General features: G+C 50.5%; 1 protein-coding gene across 1 annotated transcript; it reads right to left on the bottom strand.

The window, feature by feature from the left end:
* Positions 1-9993: 9993 nt before the first annotated feature.
* LOC147854727 (uncharacterized) lies at positions 9994-11184 on the bottom strand. Its single transcript, XM_087330986.1, has 2 exons — positions 10592-11184; positions 9994-10396 (listed from the first exon to the last, which is right to left on the bottom strand). The coding sequence occupies exons 1-2, from the start codon at positions 11182-11184 to the stop codon at positions 9994-9996; spliced, it is 996 nt and encodes a 331-aa protein (XP_087187112.1).
* Positions 11185-12009: the final 825 nt, after the last annotated feature.

The raw sequence follows: 12009 nt of genomic DNA, 5'->3' as shown, positions 1-12009 counted from the left end.
GAGGGCGGCATGGTTTCGGAGGACGAGGAAGTCGGCGTAGACTTCTTCGAGGCGGCTTACGTAACAACCGAGGGGGAAAGCACTCCGACGCTTAACGATTTCAACGAGAGCAAGTACGACGAGGAGTGGCTGCAGATTGGGGGATTCTTAAGGACAATGGTGCCGGACGCATCGTGGACAAGGGACGAGGCCAACCGGATCCGGAAGAAAGCGTACCGATTCTTTCTCTGGGACGGATACTTGTGGAAGCACCCGAAGAAGAGAAACGGCATCCCGCTCTGAGTAGTGGCGATGAAGGAGGAACAGGAGGAATTGTTGAAGGCCTACCACGACAGCCCCTGGGCTGGACACCGTGGGACGTGGGCCACGTTCGAGAAAGTAAAGGGGAAGTATTGGTGGCCGGGACTGTACCAGGACGTACATCGGTTCGTGACAACTTGTGAGAGCTCTCAGATGCACTCCATAGTCCGACATCGGGACGAGCTTCACCCTACATACCCTTCGGCCATCCACTTCAAATGGATGGTAGATTTGGTGACGATGCCGATGGGCGTAGGGCAGATGCGATATCTGGTGCTGGCCCGGGAGGACCTAACGAACTAGGTGGAAGGCCGAGCCCTGCAGAACAAAACGACCGCGGCCGTGTGTCGATTCCTGATCGAGGACATGATATGCCGGTACGGGTGCATCGAGAAGATCGTGGCTAACCGCGGGGAGTTGAACGCCGAAGAGGCCGAGGAGCTATTCGACCTGTTAGGGGTCAAGCTCTCACTCACCACAGCGTACAATCCGGAGGCAAACGGGAAGGTGGAGCGCGAGCACGGACCAATCATCAAAGCGCTAGTCCGGGCGTGCGAAGGACAGGTCGGGATTTGGCCACGACTATTACCCTATGCCTTGTGGGCGGACCGAACAATGCACAGTTCGGTAACCGGGTTCATGCCGTCAGAACTCATGTTCGGACATAAGCCGATCATGCCGATGGAACGGACGATCTCCTCCTGGGCGACAGTAGACTGGAGTGACGAAATGAGTCGGGAAGAACTGCTAGCGGCGCGTATACGGTAGCTCGAGCGAAGGCCAGAGGACGTGGAACGAGCGGCAGAGAGACTTCAGACGGCGAGGATGAAGAACAAAGCCCGGTTCGACCGAACGCACCGGCTCAGACCAAAGAACATCGAGGAAGGTGACTGGGTGCAACTCTACGACAGCAGCCTCGACAAACAGCACCGAGCAACACGGAAGTTTGCAAAGCGGTGGTTCGGGCCTTACGTGGTAACGAGCACCAACGACAACGGGACATATCACCTGGCGGAACTCGACGGTACGAGGATGGCGATACCAGTGACGGGGAAGCGGATCAAAGCGTTCAAGAAGCGCCATGACGGCGAACCGGATCTAAGAGGCCTGGACAACGACGATGATTAGTCTGAGGCGGAGGACGAACCGATGGACGAGGAACCGGAACCCGGGCCGGTTTTCTCCAACCAAAACCCAATTTTGGCACATACCGGTGGATGCGCGGCTAGGTGGGGGTGGATGTCGTGAAGAAAACCGTCCCTTCGCGCAATCGGTGCATAGCGTGCGTGAACCGGCTCTTCACGTGTGTGCGCCCTTAATGTATATAATAGAGAATTAAGTACGAAGGCATATCCGGGTAGTTAGATTCGGTAGGTAGGAAGTAAAGGAGGGAGACGGCTCCCTTCTTAACGCTATAAAGGAGAGGGAGATGCAGGGAGAAAAGGGCGCGCATTCAGGGGGACGAAGTGTTGTCGGACCGGAACCGAACGCTTCTCCTCTGTCTGTTCTCTGTTGCTCTTCTCTGCAGGTTTCGGGAAGCTCGCGTTGCTTTGAGGAATGCCCGTGTGCTCCCGGCAGCACCTCCATCCTATCCCCTTTTCGTGCGCAGACGAACAGGCATCGGCATCTGTTCGCCGGCCTGTTCGGTTGTAGCCGCTCGCGTGTTCTGCTGTGTACTTGTTATTCGTTAATATACAAACACCTGTGTCTCCCTATCTCTGTGTCCATTCGCGTCTTCTGTGTTGACGGGCACCGCCCCTGTGTTTCTTTGCTCATACGTGACCGGGCGTCTCTCTCCTTCTCTTTTCTCCTTCTATCACCTGCTCTTTGGTTCAAGACCCCGGTGGTCCCGCCTCATTTCCCCACGCACGCGCGTAGTAACGCGACAACGTGCCAAGAAGTGAGTGTGAGATTTTGGCTACGATGATTAATCAATTTCCTCCACATCCTCTTTGTTGACGTTTGTGGGTCCCGTTGTACTATCTTCATTGTCGAGGTCATCGACGTTAGGACCCTCATCTTGTTTTTTCTTGAATATCTTCAATCTTTTCCCCGCAATGGGTATGGTAAGCCTTGGTCCGTCTAGCTCCACGAGGTGGTAGGCGGCGTTGTCCTTGGAACTCATCACCACATATGGTCCGAACCACCTTCTTGTGAACTTCCTTGTGGTCCTGTGTTGGTTGTCAAGGCTGTTGTCGTAGACCAATACCCAATCTCCTGTTGGGAGACAGGTCCCTCCGGATGGGAAGGGAGAAGAACAGTGCCGACGAACAAACGGTATGAGGAGTACCCGGCTACGGAGAGCCGAATGATACATGCCCGGTGTGAACCGGATGAGTACCCGGCTATGGAGAGCCGGATGATACAGGCCCGGTGTGAACCGGATGAGTAGTACCCGGCTACGGAGAGCCAAATGGTGCAGGCCCGGTGTGAACCGGATTAGTAGTACCCGGCTACGGAGAGCCGGATGGTGCAGGCCCGGTGTGAACCGGATGAGGAGTACCCGGCTACGGAGAGCCGGATGGTGCAGACCCGGTATGAACCGGAGGAAGAGACATATTCGTAAATATGTTTCTGAGAGGCCATCGTGGCTATACTTGTAAATAGCAGAAAAGTCATATTAGTATAAATATGACTTAGGGCAAACTAATATGTAGAGTTGTTGTTGTTGTTACTTTTCTTGTTGGTTCAAGAAGAAGAGAGAGCATGTAATAGTGTACAGAGAGAGAGAGAGAGAAAGAGGTCGTTGCCTCTGTTGTAACCGCCACCTGTGGCGAAGAGCGTGAGTCCAAGGTCGTTGCCTCCGAGAACTCACTGTTTTGTACATTCATACATAGTGACAGTTTGCAGCCTGTGGGCTGTCGTGATTTTTCCCCTAGTTTGGGGTTTTCCACGTAAACCTCCTGTGTAGTCTGTGTGTATCTTCCTCTCCTTTGTATCGTGTTCTATTTCCCGTTTTCTGTGTATGAAAAGAATCTCGGTTGTCGCCGAGCGTTGCGCATAAGGAGCTAGGAGTTCCCGTCAAGTGGTATCAGAGCGAAATCGACACAGAAAATGGACGAATCGTTTGGCGGCATGTTCAAGCTCACCGGCTCCAACTATTCAGTGTGGAAGTCGAAGATGAGGGACATGCTCGTGGTTAAAGACCTCTGGCTGCCGGTTCAGTTCGGGGACAAGAGACCGGACAAAATCGACGCCGCGATATGGGAGGTGATGCACATGAAGACAAAAGCGTACATACGGTGCTTCATCGACATGAGCCTATACAACAACGTCAATGAAGAGAGCAAGGCTCATGAGCTCTAGGAGAAGATCGGCATAATGTTCCAAAACAAAAATGTTGTTAACTAGGTTTCGGTATTCCGGAAGCTAGTAAGACTCCGATACCAAGATGGCTCCAGCATGGCGGAGCACATCAATGCCTTCCAGGGGCTGATCCACCAGGCAACGTCATTGGAAGTACCTCTTGCCAACGAGGTACTAGCGCTACTCCTGCTCGGTTCCCTCCCGGATAGCTAGGAGACGTTGGTTGTCACTTTGGGCAACGGCGGGCCGGAAGGAAAACGGTTATCCCTAGCAAGAGTAAAGTCGAGCTTGCTAGATGAGAAGGCGCGTCGGAAAGACAAAGACACGAGATCCGACTCCAAAGCGCTCCTTACCGAATCGGAACGCGGAAGACATAGAAACCGTAGTCCCCAAAACCGGGAGAAGTCGGGGACACGGTCAAAGTCAAGGGGGAGGCCTACTTGCTTCTATTGCGGCAAGCCGGGACACTTCCAAAAGAACTGTCGGCATTTCCGTAAAGACAAGGAAACCGACGGTACCGATTCGAAGCAAACCCCGGACCGGAACGGTAAAGACCGGAGGGAACCGGACCGGAAGTGAACGACAGCTATCGTGGCAAGTGAAGAAGAGTTGATGCTCATCACCGAGGAGAGTGAAATAAACCTTGTCGGCGACGAGATGACCTGGGTGGTAGACTCCGGAGCATCGTTCCACCTTACCCCGAACCGGAAATGCTTCTCATCCTATTCAGCCGGTGATCACGGCTGTGTCCGGATGGGGAATGAAGGAACATGCCAAATTGTTGGCATGGGAAACGTGTGGCTGACAACACCAACCGGATGCAAGTTGCTGCTGAAGGATGTCCGACACGTTCCGGAAGTTCGTCTGAACCTGATATCAGCCGGTCGGCTAGATGATGAAGGCTACACGGGTAGCATCCGGAACAGTGTCATGAAGTTCAGCAAAGGGAGCCTGATTGTGGCTCGGGCCCGGAAGGTAAACACGTTGTACCTGATGAATGCCCGGTTATGTCCGGAAGAAGTGAACGTGGCATCCGACATTGCCGGTGAGTTGTGGCACAAGAGGCTGTGTCATATGAGCGAGAAGGGGATGAAGAAGCTTGCAGACGACAACCTCATTCCAGTGAAGAACGTGCACTTAGAGAAGTGCACTGATTGTCTGGCCGGTAAGCAGAACCGGACCTCCTTCTGACCAAGGCCACCGATGAGACGTAATGCACCACTAGAGTTGGTGCATACGGATGTGTGTCAAGTAGACACGAAGTCACATGCCGGAGCGCAATACTTCGTGACGTTCATAGATGACCACAGTCGAAAGCTGTGGGCCACACCGCTGAAGACGAAGGATCAGGTGTTATCCGTCTTGAAAGAGCTCCACGCGAGAGTGGAAAGAGAAACCGGCCAGAAGCTGAAGGCAGTTCGAGTAGACAACGGAGGAGAATACCGAGGGCAGTTCGAGGAGGACTGCCGCTCGAAGGGAATCCGGCTCGAATTTACCGTGCCGAAGACGCCGGAACTAAACAAACTGGCCGAGAGGATGAACCGGACCATAATGGAGAGGGTCCGGAGTATGCTAGCGCATGCAAAACTACCCAAGAAGTTTTGGGCTGAGGCACTGTCGACGGCGACATATGTGATAAACAGATCACCCTCAGTACCCTTGGACGGAGACACGCCACAGAGAGTATGGACCGGTAAGGAAGTGTCCTACCAGCATCTGAGGGTGTTCGGGTGTCTCGCGTACGTGCATGTAGCAAAGGACCGGAGAGGAAAGTTAGATCCAAAGACCCGGCCATGCATATTCCTTGGTTACGGTGACGATGAGTTTGGCTACCGAGTGTGGGACCCGGTCGACAAGAAGGTATTCCGGAGTCGAGATATTATCGTCATGGAGGACAAGACGCTCGCCGACTGGGAGTCGGAGAAGAAGATGATGAACTCCAAGTCGACCGGTAACGATAGACTCTACGATGAGCAGACCCAACCAGCAAGAGACCGGTTAGCACTCGAGGAACCAGCCGGTTACGGTGAGGATACCGAACCGGCAGAAGAAGAAGTAGAGGAAGCTGAGACCGGAACCGGTCAAGACCCCGAATCGGATTCGGATGAAGAGCAAATGGAGGAGCCGGTTACTGAAGCCCGAAGACGTAGATATCCTCTCAGAGAGAGAAGGGCGCCCCGGAGATTTCCGGATGCAGAGCATGTTTTGTTGACCGATGAGGGAGAGCCGGAAAGCTTCGAAGAAGCGAAGGAAGACATCCACAGTCAAAAATGGTTAAGTGCCATGCAGGATGAGATGGATTCCCTGCATGAGAACCATACGTACGAATTGGTGGAGCTGCCGAAAGGAAAGCGGGCACTCCGAAACAAGTGGGTGTACAAGTTGAAACCGGGAGATGTCGGCAACCCCCCGAGATACAAAGCCAGGATCGTGGTGAAGGGGTTCCAGCAGAAGAAGGGCGTGGACTTCGACGAGATATTTGCCCCGGTAGTAAAGATGACCTCCATCCGGACGGTGCTGAGTATAGCAGCAAGCATGGACCTCGAGGTAGAGCAGCTGGACGTGAAGACGGCATTCCTTCACGGCGACCTCGAAGAGGAGATCTACTTGCAGCAACCGGAAGGAATTGTGGAGAAAGGGAAGGAGCACCTGGTATGCCGGTTGAAGAAGAGCCTGTACGGACTGAAGCAGGCTCCCCGGCAATGGTACCGGAAGTTCGACTCCTTCATGACCGATCAAGGGTACCACAAGACGCAGGCCGATCACTGCGTGTTTGTGAAGAAGTTCGAAGGAGGGGACTTCCTGATACTCCTCCTGTACGTGGATGACATGTTGATCGTCGGACGAGACCAAGGCAAAATACAGATGCTGAAGAAGGCTCTCAACCGGACCTTCTCAATGAAAGACTTGGGTCCGGCAAGACAGATGTTGGGGATGCACATCATTCGGGACCGGTCAGTGAAGCAATTATGGCTGTCACAGGAGAAGTATGTGACAAAGGTGCTTCACCGGTTCAACATGTCAAAAGCAAAACCGGTCGGATTGACACTTCCGGCAAACTGCAAGTTGTTTGGTAACCAAAGCCCGAAGACGAAAGCAGAGAAGGCTGATATGATGAAGATTCCATATGCCTCTGCCGTCGGGAGCTTGATGTACGCAATGGTCTGTACCCGACCGGACATTGGATACGCAGTCGGAGTGGTGAGCCGGTTTATGAGCAATCCCGGCAAAGAGCACTGGAACGCGGTCAAGTGGATACTCCGGTATTTGAAGGGCACTTCAAATATGTGTCTCAGATTCGGCTCAGGAAAACCTCAACTGGACGGTTTCACCGATTCGGACATGTCGGCTGATGTGGATACCAGCTGGTCTACATCCGGGTATGTGTTGACATATGCAGGGGGAGCTGTTTCGTGGCAGTCGAGGCTGCAAAAGACAGTTGCATTGTCAACCACAGAGGCGGAGTACATGGCGGTTGTGGAAGCCGGCAAGGAAATTTTATGGATGAAGGACTTCATCGGAGAGCTCGGTATACATCAAGAGGAATACCGACTCTACTGCGACAGTCAAAGTGCCATCCACCTTGCTAAAAATGCGGCCTACCATTCCCGGACGAAGCATATCCAGCGGAGGTATCACTGGATCCGAGAAAGAGTAGATGACTAGGAGTTCACACTGACGAAGATCCACACGGCCGAGAACGGGTCAGATATGCTGACCAAAGTGCTGACACCCGACAAGCTGGATGCATGCCGGAAGAGAATCGAACTGGTAAGACACCCCATGCCGGAGTGAAGGGGGAGTTTGTTGGGAGACAGGTCCCTCCGGATGGGAAGGGAGAGGACAGTGCCGACAAACAAACGGTATGAGGAGTACCCGGCTACGGAGAGCCGGATGATACAGGCCCGGTGTGAACCGGATGAGTACCCGGCTACGGAGAGCCGGATGATATAGGCCCGGTGTGAACCGGATGAGTACCCGGCTACGGAGAACCGGATGATACAGGCCCGGTGTGAACCGGATGAGTAGTACCCGGCTACGAAGAGCCGAATGGTGCAGGCCCGGTGTGAACCGGATTAGTAGTACCCGGCTACGGAGAGCCGGATGGTGCAGGCCCGGTGTGAACCGGATGAGGAGTACCCGGCTACGGAGAGCCGGATGGTGCAGACCCGGTATGAACAGGAGGAAGAGACATATTCGTAAATATGTTTCTGAGAGGCCATCGTGGCTATACTTGTAAATAGCCGAAAAGTCATATTAGTATAAATATGACTTAGGGCAAACTAATATGTAGAGTTGTTGTTGTTGTTACTTTTCTTGTTGGTGCAAGAAGAAGAGAGAGCATGTAATAGTGTACAGAGAGAGAGAGAGAGAAAGAGGTCGTTGCCTCTGTTGTAACCGCCGCCTGTGGCGAAGAGTGTGAGTCCGAGGTCGTTGCCTTCGAGAACTCACTGTTTTGTACATTCATACATAGTGACAGTTTGCAGCCTGTGGGCTGCCGTGGTTTTTCCCCTAGTTTGGGGTTTTCCACGTAAACCTCCTGTGTAGTCTGTGTGTATCTTCCTCTCCTTTGTATCGTGTTCTATTTCCCGTTTTCTGTGCATGAAAAGAATCTCGGTTGTGGCCGAGCGTTGCGCATAAGGAGCTAGGAGTTCCCGTCATCTCCTTCTTCGATCTTCTTCGGATGCAGTGGGTGTGTCTTATCAAACCAAATTTTATTCTTCACGCGGGTTGTTTCCATTATCTTTCGCGGGTTCTCTAGGTCTTCAGGTCTTCTTTCGAGTTGCTCTATTTGTGCTGCAAATAATTCTTCCCGGCTCATCTCATTCTCCCATGGTATTGCTACCCATGAACCGATCGTCCTCTCGATGGGCATTATTGGTTTTTGTCCATACATGAGCTCTGTTGGCATATAGCTTGTCACGGAACTGTGTGTAGTTCTATCGGCCCACAATGCATAGGGCAATAATGGCGGCCAATTCCCAACTCGACCATCGCATGCTCGTACGATGGCTTTGACTATCGGCCCATGCCCTCACTCGATCTTCCCATTTGCTTCCGGATTATAGGCAGTTGTGAGGGAGAGGTTTACGCCTAGTCGCTTGAAGAGCTCCATTGCTTCATGTGCATCTAGCTCCCCTCAGTCGGCCACTATCTTTCCCACACATCTGTATCGGCAGACGACCTCTTAGAGTAGAAATTTGCATACGACTGTCGTCTTCTTATTTGCTAAGGTTCATCCTTCTACCTGCTTTGTCAGGTCTTCCCTCACTAGTACCAAGTACTTCATCTATCCCACTCCCATTGGCATCGAGACCGGATCCACCATCCATTTAAAGTGTATGGTGAGTAGGTATGTTGGTCGCAACCCATCACCGTGACGTACGTTCAAATGTACCTCACAACTTTCACATGTGGACACGAAATGTAGTACATCTTTATACATGCTTGGCCACCAATACTTTTCCTTTAGCTTTTCAAACGTTGCCCACGTTCCTCTATGACCTGCCCATGAACTTTCGTGGAATTCAGACATCAACGTTGTTTGGTCATCTTTCTTCACCACCACTCGTCGTGGCATCCCTATCCTTCTCTTTGGATGCTGCTAGAGGAATCCTCCCTTTAGAAAGTACTAGCAAGCTTTCTTTCATATTTGTAGAGCCTCCTCCTTCATCCATGAAGCATGTGCCATCCTCGTTCTCAAGAATCTGCCGATTAGTAACCACTCCCCTTGAAGAAGTCGAGGGCGACGTTTTCATCTTCTAAAACCATGTCACTTTCATCCTTGAATCTTCCTCTTGACAACATGTCGGCCATGGCATTGTTCTTCCCAGCAATGTGGCGGATCTCCGAGTTCAAAGACTTGATATAAGAGATCCATCTTAACATAGCCAGATCTGGTGTCGCACATCCGGAGATCATCCCAAGGATTGGGAGGCAATCCGTTTCAATTACCACCTCTGACCCGATCAAGTAGTCCTTGTCTACTTTTATTGCATACATGATACCCCAGAGTTCCCGTTTTACTTGGGCGTATCCTTGTTGTCGTTCACTAAGAACCTTTGCTCCGAACCGGATGGTGTACCATATGCTATCTTCTCCTTCTTGGTTGATGACCCATCCAATTCTCGTTGGACTCGTATCTACCATGACATAGATGGGCATCACTTCTTTGTAGACAGTTTTCCTTAAAGCTGGTGCTGTCACCAACAGTCTGTTTAACCTCTTGATTGCCTCTGTGTGTATCGGTTCCCATTTGAATTTTCTCCCTTTTTCCAATAAGCTATACAAGGGTTCGGCCACATGAGCATAGTGCGGAATCCAAATGTGGTAGAACACACATGCTCCTAAGAATCTTCGTACCTCTGTTTGCGTTCCACATTCCTCTCACATCTCTTGAATAGCATTCACCTTCTCGGGAGACAGTTTTCGTCTGTATGGTCCACAAAGATGTCCCACTACTAGGATCTCGCATTGGCCAAATGTTGATTTTTCTCCAGAGAATGTGAGCCCTGCACCTTCTAGTCTTTCTAGCACTCTTCCATAGTCTTTAATATGGTTTGAGACAAATCTTCGACATCCATCTTGATCTAAAGACTCGACCTTCTCTGATTCGGGGCACCCCTTTATAGGGATATCCTCGAGGAAAGGCATCGTAATATCTGGGATGCAGTCTCTTAGTACTTTGTTCATGGCATTCATCATGTGGGCCACCGAGTTAGTTTCCCCTTGTGGTAATGTACACATCCTTACTAGCCCGATGGGAATCCGCATTGTTGTGATGTCCCAACTATCCAAAGACAATTGAAATTGGTCATATCCAGAATACAAGTCTCCAATCGAGTAAATCGACCTTCCTGCAAAAGCTTCAACAAACTCATCAACACTAGGTCCAATACCAACATTACGAATGGTGACCTTGTTTACCGGTTGCAAATCTTGGATAAATCGAAGCACTCCATTCTTTTTCGGCACTCTGAACCACCTATTTGAATAAGGCACATTAGATGACTCAAGGATTCCCATTCTAATCTTTTCTTTTAATAGCTCCAACAGTCTTGGAATGTGAGCTCTTGGAACGAGAATTGGCTTCAAGTTCCATGGCACATGGGGTATTGTAAAGATAACCATTGGTTCTACAAGCATTGGGTCAACACATTCGATTTCTTGTGGGGAAAAGGAAAATGCTTTCCCGTGTTGCTCCAACATTTCCCGGAACTTGGACTCTTCTTTGGGAAGCAAAAACTCACCCCCACCCACTTCGAGCTTTCGTCGAGTTTCGTCGGTGAAGACATGCCCTACTCCTTTCGGATCTCTAAAGCACGGATCTCGTGCTACCTCCTTTATTCGCTGCCAACTGTCTTTAGGCAAGGGAGCAGCCATAGGTTTGACCTTCTTATCCACATTCTTGTATTTGGTATTAACTTCGACTTCATCCGTCAAGACACCTTGTTCGTGTTCGTCGATGGCAGTGTATAAGGCGACAGAGTTGATTGGAATTATTTTGTTGACTTGCAGTTTTGATTTGATGACTTTCTCCATTTCCCCAAGAGTATCATCAAATGATATCATCTCCATGTACCCGTTTATTGCCTCTTCCTCGCTGATAATCCCGATTTCTCTAAGTTGTTCCTCTAGGATTCCTATTTTAATATCTCCTCTATTTATGTTGTTAAATTTACACATCCCATTTTCAGAAAACAAGACTTCATTTTCATTAATGGGGTGACAACTTTTATTACACGGAATTGGGGACATAGTTAGATGTCCCGGACTATTGTTGTCCCTCTCCCTAATAGCCCGAATTAAAAATCCTCCCTAACTTCTTTCCCTAAGTTATGCCTATTTCTTTCATGGTTCGGTTGTACTATGAGGAATTGAATTGAGCTTGTCCCATCTTGACTTTGTATCCGCACATATGTTGAACCATTATCAAGTACCTTTGTCTCCATCTGGGATGTTGTTATGTAAGGCTCGCCAAGGATGATAGGATGTGATGCCGATTCTTGTACAAAAAAGTGTTGATCATGCTCAACGTCACCAATAGTTACCTTAACGTTAGGGCAGGCCCCATGAAGCTCTTCCGTCGCCCTAGTTGCCGCTCGAATCTTCCACCCATACCTAGTATTAATGGGCCAACGACCCTTTCAATAGAAGTCAAGAGACATGAGGTTGATCTCCGAGCCATGATCAATGAGCGCCACCACCGAATCTTTCGAATCTCCCATCCGCACCAGTGTCTCGGTAGTGGCCCTAGCCCAATGTGGCCTTGCAAAATGGCTATTGGCAAATTCTTGTTCAATTTCGAGTCCTTCCATTATGATAGTGCTCGTCGAGATATTTGCCGGTCTAGTCCCTTCTTCACTTGTCGTTAGTCTCTTCCTTTTTATTAAGTCAATGATG

This window comes from Azolla caroliniana, unplaced genomic scaffold, assembly GCF_043228905.1.
Source record: "Azolla caroliniana isolate FFs.n. ecotype wild unplaced genomic scaffold, voAzoCaro1.0.p SCAF_15, whole genome shotgun sequence".
Taxonomy (NCBI): domain Eukaryota; kingdom Viridiplantae; phylum Streptophyta; class Polypodiopsida; order Salviniales; family Salviniaceae; genus Azolla; species Azolla caroliniana.
This window is presented reverse-complemented; position numbering and strand designations above follow the sequence as displayed.